We start from the raw sequence: 12,155 nt of genomic DNA on the forward strand, positions 1-12,155 counted from the left end.
GGCTGGTGGTTTTGAACCACTGACCTTGCAGTTAGCAGCCCAATGCCTAATCCACAGCAACACTAGGACTAGGGGGAAAATGAACCAGAATAAAAGAAAGTTTCTTGAGAATCTCTTGGGCACCAATGCTTAAAAGGCTGTGTACGGAGGTGGGAAATAAATACCAAGACCAGCCATGCTGGCTGGGAAAGGTTTTCTTCCTCCTTAGAAGTTTCTTAATAAAATTATCTGTGGCAAACAAACAAATAAATAAACAACCTGTGGGAAAATTGGACATTCTGATCCCCATTTCTATCCTAGACAGTTAATTCAAGATTTAGAAAGGAATCTATTCTGAAGTTTAAAGAAAAGATACCTAGGGGTGGAGTTCACCCACTTGCCTTCACTTATGTCCCTGCGTCTTTGGCTTTCCTGCCTCCAGAGTGACCCTGAGCTACCTTCTTCCATTGCTGCCTCACTGTTGCTGCCTCACTGTTGGCGATGAAGAATCTGGGGAAGTACCTGTGCCTAATTACCCGCTGCTCCTCTTTGCTGACTGCTTCCTACAGAAATGATCCAGATAATTGGGGATGTTTCAAAAGTTGAGAGATAACAGGCAAGTGCCTCCTTTCTCCTGGCCTTGTGTGAACTGCTGTCAGATATCCCGTTGTTCATTTAGCAAAGGTCATTTCCCTCAGTTATGCCTGCTGCTCTGATAACACGAAGTCAGGGAAAGGCTGCCCCTATTCAGATGGTCTCTTTTCTTTTCTGTGGTCAGCACTAAGGAAAGTTCTAGGTTCAGCACTTTCCTGAAAACAGGCCCTCCCACTCAAATAAGCTAGTGATGTCAACATCGATTCGAAGAACTGGTAAAGGACATTTCCAGTCTCAACAATGATGGTGGGACATCTTTTTTTATTGCTCCTCTTGGAATCTCTTCATCTATTCAGACTGTGCATTGCATTGCTTCACGGCTCACAGACTTCCTGGACACTCAGGTCAGTTTGCAAATAGAAGGTATGTGTTCAGGAAAATTCTCTTAGCAAACTGACATTTTTAAGCATAGCTTAAAACTAAGTGTTCTCTGTTCGAAAGGCGGCAGCACGGGGCATAGGTCTGTAGTAAGTACCAATCATCTTTGAAATATACTTAACTGTAGAACGGCCTCATTTTCCAGTGCCATTATAGCACCTCCCCCGTGCTCTGCTCACACACCTGCCTGTGTCTCCCCCAAGCATCCCCGACATCCATGCCCCATTCCTTTCCACATGCTTGCTCATCTTCCTGCTCAGGATACTCTTTCCTCCTGAGCCTCCAAACACCTGAACAATATCTTCTCTGCTATGAAGATTATCCCAGGTACCAGAAATTGGTTTCAACCATGTGATATGTATAGCAGTCACAGGACTTACGGTACATAAGTGTCCGTTCAACAGCTGTTTCACTGTAAAGACAGATTACTGGTGAGAAGAGTATGTTTTATAACATTAGTGCCTAGTACACAGCCTGAGGCATATCCAATCCAATACCATTACCACCAAGTAAAACATAGGTGGTCCATAAGAAATTTGAGGAAGAAAGAGAGAGAGAGAAGGTTTGATAGTCATTGGTTTTACTTACCATGTTAATAACATTTTACATGAGTGATAAGATCTGTATAATATTCATGTGACTTATAGAAGATCAATATAGGCCAGAGTTAAAATCTATAACCGAAAGTACCGTCCACATTCAAGTCACTATCCACTAGTTAGAATTCCAGGAACCAGTCCCTCAGTGGATCATGCACTCCCTTAAAGCCAACTTAGTCCCAACAAGATAAAGTTAGATATTCTTAGAAAGTTCTGCATAGGAAAGAATGGGAATTGGATGTATTAACCAAGGCAAATGTAAACTCTGTTCCATCCTTAAAATAACTGTGTCTATGTGAAGTCAAGGCTACAGTCTGAAATATGAAAAGAAAACACAACTCAGGCACTTTTCTGTTCAATTATAACTTAACCAACACCTTTTAGTGATTTTTAGAAATAGTCATATTTCCTTCTCCGTGTCTGTATGACATTTCACCCCATGTTATTGATAACTGAGTATTTATGCCGCATTTGCATGTAGGAAGTAAATCTGAGATTTTAGATTTAAAGGCAAGCATCAATCTCATGGATTCTTCTCAAATATTACCGTGCATTATTTCTCTCAACTTCATGTTGCCCATTATCTGCTGTTAATTATCCCGTCAGCAAGTTGATTTCCCTCACAGCCTCTGGAGGGCAGAGTAGAACTCCCCAAAGCTGGACACTTTCAGAGCAGACAGCTGCCTCCTTCTCCCAATGCTTCGCCCATGGCACCAGCAGCACTGCTACTGGACCCCAAGGTAACGGGCACTGAGATTCATGGGAAATGAGCCTTCAGCAATACAAAGTCCCTGACAGAATTGCATCTGGTCTGGTGTCAGCGTAAGTATCTGGGCTTGGCCTTAAGCTTTAGAGGCCTGTGGGAAATCAGGAGCATTCCTCTTTTTTTCTTTTTTTTAAAAATTTTGTGGTGTAATGTGTCTATTGCATTCAATTGTGTAATGGATACATGAAAGCACATTTGCTTGATCTGAGATCTTGAGTTTCTTTTTGATCAAGTTCTTGAAATGTAGGAGATGTTATTTTGTTGAAAAGGGGAAAAAATCAATCAATTTGACTCCAGGGAATCAACAGAGACTCCTTAAGTTCAAGAAAAAAATTAACCTTGTAGGGAAGCCAGGGAGTTTGTGGCTGAGAAAGGAATTTCCTAAATCAATGTCATTAAAATGCCTTCTCCCACCTAAATCCAACAAGATTAAGTAATAAGAAAAGAAGTTGATGTTTGCAGAAATGGAAATGCAGGAAATGTCAACAGCTGTGTTACTGCATTAGCTAAAAGAGTTGTTGTTATTGGTGTGAGGTGCTGCCAAGTTCTTTCCAACTCATAGCAGCCCCATGAACCACAGCATGAAACGCTGTCCAACCCTGCACCTTCCTCACAATTGTGCTTATGTTTCAGCGCAGTTTTTGCTACCACTGTCTTTACCAAACAGGATCTCCTTCTTCAGCGACAGTGACTGGTCTCTCCCAGCATGTGCACAGGACATGCTATGAAGTCCCACCACCGTTGCCTGTAAGGAGCATTCTGATTGGACTGCTAAGACAGGTGTGTAGGTTCTTTTGGCGGTCGGCGCCAATAGTCCTCACCAGTACCATAGATCAAATATATCGCTTCATTCTCGGTTTTCCTTATTCAATGCACAACATTCACATGCACATAAGGTTATTAAAAATACCATGGCTTGGGTCAAGTGCACCTTAGTCCTCAAAGCAGCATCCTTGCTTTTCAACACTCTCGTGAGGTCTTGTGCAGCAGATTGACCCAATGCAATGCATGTTTTGTTCTCTTGACTATTTCCAGGAGCATTGAGTGGATTCAAGCAAGACACAATCATTGACAACTTCAGTCTTTTGTCTTTGTTTATCATGATGTTACCTATTGGTCCAATGATGAGGATTTTGTTTTTCTTCACCATGATTTGTAATCCATACTTAAGACTGCAATCTTTCATCTTCATCAGGAAGTGCTTCAAGTCCTCATCAATATCAGCAAGCAAAATGCAGAAGCAATTGGGACTATTGAAATGTATCTCCTTAGTTACATTTAGTCACTGGTCCCTCACAATAGCAATTCATTTGTTCTCCTGTGCTTTACTTCAGCTAAGAACGTCACATTTTATGAACTTTTATCAGGGTATATGTATAAATGGCAACAATAAAAAATGAAAGGACTGATTTTAAAAGTTAAGTAATAGGTAATCAATCTATGGACCAAACATGGAAAAATCAAAATAAAAATTTTGAAAGCAGTGTGGTACACTGTGCATTAACACAATTGTGACTGTGGTTTCATCTCCAAAATAGTTATGCTCCTCATATTTAATAGGGTGCAAAGAAGGGTATAAGGTTACCTCTGGGCATGTTTACCAATTGGCCCTACATTTAAACCTTTCCTGAGAACCGACCTGCCAGTCCTAGTGCCCTCTAAGTTATTTTCTGCTTCAGATGAACCCAAGAGTTAATTTGGACATGTGACTTGCCCTAACGTTGTTTTGATGTTTAACACAGATTGTTCCTTGGTTGACAACTGAATCTTTATTTAATATGCCTCCTCTAGTTCAGGCCACTTCTCCAGGTAGCCCAGAATTCCCAACTGGAAAACATAATCTTTTTATTTCTCATCCTCCTGTCCAGTATGCTTCCATGAAGGCAGCTGAAAAAGGCTAAAGCTGATGAACTTCAAAATAAAATGCCCCATCTGAAATGTCCCAACTTCAAAATAAAATGTCCCATAAGAAAAGCAGTTTTCATGAAAGAAATTTAGGAAGATGGTAGTATCAGCAGAACGTGAAAGTCAGAGCTGAGAATAGTTAGTTATTAATCTATCAATTCTATATTTGATTCACATATTGATCCCAGGAGATCATTGCTATAGACAACAGTAGAGGGGGGAAAAGGAGGGAACAATGACCCAAATTTGAAATAACAATCATGTGCTTTTGATCTAAATCTGTTTTCTCCTAATTTAGAGGAGTAAGTACAGTCAGTTGACCAGTGTGGAAATTCCCATTTTCCAAAGGTCTAATTAGAGAAGAAAAGTTAACTATTACTTTTGATGGTGGTTGTACAACCTCAACTTGTAAATATGTAAATGAAATGTTAAGAAGTCTGTAAAGTGGATCTTTCCACGTGTCTTAAGATTGTGAGAAACTATGTCCCTGGAGCTCTGAAAGGCTATGTCACAGAAGAAGAAAAAAAGGCACATAGCATGAAGACCTTTGCAGAATAAAATGGATATATTGTCATATCAGGAAAGTTGATAGAAGTTAACAAACCCAGGGACAAGGGAACAACAAGGGATCCAAATTGGTGGTGAGGTGGGAGTGGCAGGGCTGGTAGGGAATGATCAAGGGTAAGGCAACGAAGAGGTATAGCTGCAACCCAGGTGGAGACGGAGCATAATAGTGGGGCAGGAGGAAAGTCAAGGGAAATAGAGGAAAGACCTAAGAGGCAAAGGGCATTTATAGAGGTCTACACAAAGGCATGTACATATGCAAATATATATATGAGGAGAGGGAAATAGATCTATGTGCCTATATTTATAGGTTTAGTATGAAGGTGGCAGAAGGACCTTGGGCCTCTACTCAAGCACTCTCTCAATGCATGAATACCTTCTTCTATTAAATTGGCATTCTATGATGCTCACCCTCCAGACACAACCGCTGAAGCCAAAGCAGGTTAACAAGTAAATGTGGTGAAGAAAGCTGATGGCGACCGGCTATCAAAAGAGATAGCATCTGGGGTCTTAAAGGCTTGAAGATAAACAAGCTACCATCTAGCTCAAAAGCAATAAAGCCCACATGGAAGAACACACCAACCTGTGTGATCACGCGGTTCCGAAGGGATCAGTTATCAGGCATCAAAGAACAAAAAATCATATCATTGGGTGCACACCTCCAAGATACGATCACTGAGGACAAACGGGTGCATAAGCAAATGTGGCGAAGAAAGCTGATGGTGCCCGGCTATCAAAAGAGATAGCTTCTGGGGTCTTAAAGGATTGAAGGTGAACAAGCGGTCATCTAGCTCAGAAGCAACAAAGCCCACATGAAAGAAGCACACCAGCCTGTGCGATCATGAGGTGTCAAAGGGATCAGGTATCAGGCATCAAAGAACAAAAAAATCTTACCATATGAATGAACGGGGAAGTGCAGAGTAGAGACCCAAAGCCCATTTGTCGGCCACTGGAGATCCCCTCACAGAGGGGTCTAGGGGAGGAGTTGAGTCAGTCAGGGTGCGATGTAGTACAGATGAAGAATACAGCTTTCCTCCAGTTCCTAAATGCTTCTCTCCTCCCCGCCCCCCACCACCCACTACCATGATCCGAATTTGACCTTGCAAGTCTGGATAGAGTAGAGGTTGTACACCGGTGCATATGGGAGCTGGAGGAACAGGGAATCCAGGATGGATGATACCTTCAGGACCAGGGGTGTGAGGGGCGATACTGGGAGGGTAGAGGGTGAGTGGGTTGGAAAGAGGGACCCAATTACAAGGATCTACATGTGACCTCCTCCCTGGGGGATGGACAACAGAAAAGGAGGTGAAGGGAGACGCCGGACAGGGCAAGATATGACAAAATACTAAATTTTAAATTATCAAGGGCTCATGAGGGAGGGGGTAGCGGGGAGAGAGGCGAAAAAAGAGGACTTGATACAAAGGGCTTAAGTGGAGAGCAAATGCTTTGAAAATGATGAGGGCAAGGAATGTAAAGATGTGCTTTATACAATTGATGTATGTATGGATTGTGATAAGAGTTGTATGAGCCCTTAATAAAATGTTTAAAAAAAAAACCCCACAGCAGAGAATATACAGTTGGCAGACAAGGCCTTGATTGTACCTTTACCATTTCTGCCCCTTTATTACTGCTGAGTCCACATGTGTGGTTGGAACAGCCCACATATTGTTCCAGATGGAAAACATTGTTATCTACTCTGGGATTTCCAGTGGACTCAAATAAATCTGGACAAGTTTATAAATCTCTGCAGGTTATCAGCTTTTTACATTCTGAAGCAAATTATCTAAGGCTGCGTGTTACCTGCCTGATGAAGTGCTACCCATGGAGGGGATTTCTTCTTCTCCAGTTAACAGGGAGAATTAAAATGATAGGTCCTTGCTGTTTCAAATGGATATATTTATGGAAATGGTCACATTCACAAATTCACACACACACACACTTTGCAAAAAGTTTAGTGAGTCACTGCAGCATACTAATCCCTTAGCTTGTGACATTTAATCTGTGCTACAAATCAGAGGTTGTTTTTGCATTTAACTTTCACAAAGACCTTAAAGGTAGGTGTGTTGAGCAAGTCATGGACAAAATATTATTCTTAAAAACAAACTGTATTGCAGAATGGATGTGGCTTTTTGACTTCCCTTAGCAGTAGCAGCACACTCTGCCCCAGGGACAGATGGCCTACCTTCCTTGGTCTTCTGTGCAGATGAGGCTGGCATGCTCTGGGCACAGTACACCTCCCTGGTCTGGATGCCACCACCGCAGACATGTCCTGTTGCATGCCAGTGGGGGTCCTGCTGCTCAAGGAGAAGTGAGACTTGGCATTCCTTCCATTCAGAGGTCCTCCAGGAATACCTGTTTGGATTTGATTGATTTAAAGAAGTGAGGAAATGTGAAATTCAAATGAAAAGCTAAATAATGACATCAAGTGTGTATAATATTTTTTTCTGGGGCCAACTTAATGTCTTCTGGCTTTGAATTATTGATGTTTGCTGTCAAAGTTTGGCCCCGTGATACATGGTAACCTCATCACAACAGAACAAAATACCACCCCCTTCCTGAGCCATTCCCCTGATAGGTTGTGAATCGGACTTGTGGTTCATGGAGCGCTCATTAGCTGATTCCCTGAAGCATATCACCAGGACTTTCTTCCTAGCCCGTCTTACTCCAGAAGCTCTCCAGAAGCCTTATCAACACCATAGCAATAATGAGCCTCTATTGATGACAGGTGGTGACTGTCCATCAGACATGCTGAGTGAGCATCAAGCTTACCTGTCACTCCTGACCCTCACAGGAGGGCAAGCATTACACCACTGCACTGCCTCTGTTCTCTATCATGATCCATGGCCCTTATGTCAATTCTGATTCACGCAGACCCCGGGTGCTTCAGTGCAGAACTGTGACCTGTGAGGTTTCATTTCCCGGTTATGTTTGTTTGTTTGTTTGTTTGTTTTTAAGAGAAGAGCAGCAGGCATTCCTTCCATTGTGCTTCTAGGTGAAGGTAAATGCCAACCTCACACTTGGCACAGCTACTATGTATGTAACTCCAGGACTCCAGAAAGGACCCTGTCTCATTTACAGTCCCATGGGCCACAGTTCTTTTTTGGCGCACAGGAAGGCGCCACCAGAAGGAAAGTGGTGGACTTTCAGTTTCCATCCATATGAGAGTGGCAGAAAGCTGCAGCTTACTGGAAGTCAAATGAGGTGAATTCATAGTAACTGGATTTGTCGTGGAGTTTCATGACCTACACATTTGTGTGAAATATGGCCTTTCTTTTTAATAAGTAGGACAGAGTATCAATGTTGGAAATTGTGCACATAATATTTCAAATGACCTCCACATTTTCAACCTTGTTGATGTAAGTATCTAGTCCTATGTATTTGACTCTTTACCATTGGGATAAAGGCACGGGTAATAAAAAATGAGCTAACACCAGTTCATCATAATTAATTGGTGAGAACATTTCTTTTCTTTTAACATCTGTGGCTATGCTTTTAGGTAAAATGACAGGAATATGTTCATTTAGTTTATAAATGGCTATAAAATACTGGGAGAATAAGGTAGGTTGTTTGAAACAACAATATATGTGTTGAGAAAATTGTCAAACGGTAACAGGTTTAGCTCTCATGGCAATTCCAAAAATCCAAATTATAGAACAATATAACTGATATCACAAACAAGTAAAATTGTGATGAAGATTATCCAACAACAGTGTAGCAGTGCCCTGAGAGGGAGCTGTCAGAGTTTCAGAAAAGTATCAGCTGAAGTTATGAACCCCCAATTTGTAGAAGGCTATGGAGGAGAGGGGAAGCCCAGAGCCCATCTACAGAGAATCCAGTCAGACTGAACCACTAGCAGATGCAGATCCGTGCTAGCCATGGGCACGAGTTTCGAACAACCTTACTATCAGGCGGAGACCATTGTCATCGTGATTATGCTGGCTCAAAGTCCATACTTGAGAAGTTGACATCCCTGTCCCCCATAAACAATCCATCATGATAATGGAGAACCAACTGAAGTTATCAAGGAGTTTGTCTTGCTTGGCTCAATGTTCACGGAAGCAGCAGTCAAGAGATCAAAGGACGCACTGCACTGGGTACACATGCTGCACAAGACCTCTGGAAAGGGTTGAAAAGCAAGGGTGTTACTTTGAGGACTCAGATGCACCTGATTCAAGCCAGGGTGTTTTCAACTGCTTCTTCCACATGTGAAATTTGGACACTACATAAGGAAAACTGAAGGCAAATTGATGTATTTGAACTATGGTGCAGGTAAAGAACATTGAAAGTACCACAGACTGCCAACAAGACAAGCAAATCCCTCTTGGAAGAAGTATGGCCAAAGTGTTATGTTGAGGCAAGGATGGGGAAACTTTGTCTGTATACTTCAGACATGTTGACAGGAGAGGCCAGGCCTTAGGAGAAAGACATTTGGCTTGGTAAAGTAGAAGGGTACTGGAAAACGGGAAGGCTCTTGAGGTGGATTGACTCAGGGGCCACCACATAGGAACCATTCTGAGGACAGAAAGACCAGACTGGGCTGCTTTTCGTTGTGCAGGGTCACTGTGGATCACAACCGACTGGATGGCACCTCACAATGACAACAAGTAGAATAAACTGTAGTTTTAAACGAGTACCACTCACATCGCATCTATTTGGGGGAGGCAGTTTGCTAATCACTTAACTCATATCCACTCATTTAACAATCGTAACGGACCTTGGAGACAGGTCCTAGAGTGCAGCAGTGGTTACCCACTGAGCTGCTAACCACCAAGGTCAGCAGTTTGAACCCACCAGCTGCTCCACATGAGAAAGAAGAGACTTTCCTCTCCCCTAAAGAGTTACAGGCTTGGAGACCCACGAAGGCAATTCGTTTGGATCCTGTTCTATAGGGTTGCCAGGAGTTTGGATCGACTTCATGGCAGCGAGTTTGGTTTTGATGTTTACAGATGTGAAAGTGCATCACTGAGATGATAAACAACAGTTGGGATTCAAACCCAGCTGCGATTCAAATGCCTCCAGCATCTACACTGCACTCTATTGTCTTCCCAATTGCTCTTCTGTCCCACTGATCAGAATGGCATTGACCAACCTTTGGAGCCATGATGGGCACTTTGGGACAGGTTAACTACTGTGGATAGTGGCTGTAAATTCTTATTCCAAACAGTCCTCTTGGTACCCACGTGTGATTAGATTGTCATTCTTTTGTACAACTGGACTGGGAGCTTTGCATGAGCAGGACAGGTACCAACACGGTCATTTTCCTTTGCTCTTCTTTGCGGGTTCCTCTGGCACTACGATCAAGTCACAAGTTCTTTTCAGAAATCTGCTGAAGTCGCTGGTCCATTTGGGATCATCTACTTTTAAAGAGTTGGCAGTTTGAGCCCATCCCGAGGCTCCACAGAATAAAGACCTGATACCTTTCTCCCGTGAAGATTACAGCCTAGAATCCCAGTGATACTCTGTCCTATGGGAAATTGCCTCAACAGCCAATGACAGCAACATGAACTATACTAGTAAACATATGTGCATGCACATATGCACATACATACATACAAACCAAAGAGAAAACAGTGGAGTTCATACAAATCTTGCAAGAAAGAGAGCACCGAGCACAAGGCTACATTGGTTCCTGGAGGATATTCCGGATGAAATATCCATTTGTGGCTCCCTGCAGTATTTCTCCAGCCCACCACCTTCATACAGCCCCAAAGAATTCACATAAACATCAGATTCGGGAACCTCGGGGACAAAAACAAAACTAAGAATATTCTTGTGTCCTTTGTCAGATTTCATATTAGAGGAAAATGTCTCAGCTTAGTGATATTTGTGACTGCTTAAAAGACAGAAATCAGAAATAAAAAATAAGATTATCTTGTGGCCTGGCCTTACAAAAATGAGATAAAATCAAAATCAAGTAACAGATGCTCAATCAGAAAGTAAATTTCTAAGCCTACTCTTACTGATCATCATACTCCATCACAGTGAACATTACCATTATAAAAACCTTTAAGTCTGAGCATCATTAGTTTTTTTTTGTTTGTATTTTTTTTAAAGTCCAATATAGTAGAACATGATTTTCCTCTGGAATGTTTTATAATGTAATGATTCTTCTTCAACCTTACTCTTACACTTCCTTTTTACCTCCCTCTCCCCCCCCCCCACAAGGAGTGAACATTATTCAGTGGGCTGGACAACAGTGTGGTGTACAGGGTACAGGTTTCGCTAATGTTAAGTGAATATGGACAACAATGCACTTGTAATCATCAGAATCATTGCTTATCTGTCAGTTAGTTTGTCATGTTATGGTGCCATGTTATTGTCATGCTATGATACTGGATTCTATGCCGCTCATATATACACTATGAGCAGAATCACCCACAATGAATGGGTTTCAATGGCATTCCTAGACGAAAATAGACTAGAAAGAAAGGTCTAGCAATCTCTTTCCAATTGTTAGCAGATTAAAACCTCATGGATCACAACAGAATATTGTTTGGTAAAATGCTGGAAGGTGAGCCCCCAAAACTGCCCAGCAGCCCCCACAATGGGCTTAAACTTAGCAACAATGGTGAACAAGGCCACGACTGGGCCTGGCTGGGCTTTGTCATATATAAAGTTGCCGTGAGTTGGCACCGACTTGACAATTGCAACCCACAATGGCCAGCCATGTTATTCCTTGCCCAAGACAGTCCTCCCGGGCCTTTCTGTGCACTGTGACAAAGCCTTCATTCATGCAGCGCCCTTGTGCCTTATGTCTAACTTTCAGGGATATGCTTTATCTTCTAGGACACAATATAATGTGATAGAAAAATGTCCAAGTAAACTGTTACCAGGTTCTCACTTGAACCCTCTTGCCCAATGAATTCACTAAAAGAAGGGCACTCTAGTTTAAGGAAGAGGTAAATAAATTGGGACTATGAGGCTCGTATAGTACTATGAAGTTCTTCGACCACAGTGAATAAGGTAGGGAATCGTGAGACAGAGAGGGCAGGTAAACTTTGGAGTCAAATTAACCTAATTGGAATCTGAGATTTGTGACCTGCAACTTGTGATTTTGGCCCAGTTCTATTTTTCCATCTGTAAAATGGGGGTCTTGAACCCGGTAAATAATAAATGTCCATCCCCTTTTTGCTATGTTCCTCTACATATACATTTTGTGCCTGGCTATAATAGAAAGCACACGCATACATGCATGTACACATATGTGTAACATTTTGTTTGTGATGATTTCATTGATTTCATCAAAGGTCTTACTACCAGAGATACCAGATTCTACATTTGGCCACCAAGGTTCAGCAAAGGATATAAGA

At 42.1% G+C, this 12,155-nt stretch overlaps 1 protein-coding gene across 2 annotated transcripts in view; it reads right to left on the minus strand.

Moving 5' to 3' along the window:
* Positions 1 to 12,155, minus strand: part of THSD7B (thrombospondin type 1 domain containing 7B) — a 1,078,590-nt gene that overhangs the window by 649,711 nt on the left and 416,724 nt on the right. For both annotated transcript variants that reach the window (XM_075530023.1, XM_075530024.1), the window contains exon 5: positions 7,028 to 7,197. In XM_075530023.1, the coding sequence (XP_075386138.1) occupies positions 7,028 to 7,197 (170 nt within the window). The remainder of the gene's footprint in view (positions 1 to 7,027; positions 7,198 to 12,155) is intronic.

The sequence above is a fragment of the Tenrec ecaudatus genome, chromosome 13 (assembly GCF_050624435.1).
Source record: "Tenrec ecaudatus isolate mTenEca1 chromosome 13, mTenEca1.hap1, whole genome shotgun sequence".
Classification (NCBI taxonomy): Eukaryota; Metazoa; Chordata; class Mammalia; order Afrosoricida; family Tenrecidae; genus Tenrec; species Tenrec ecaudatus.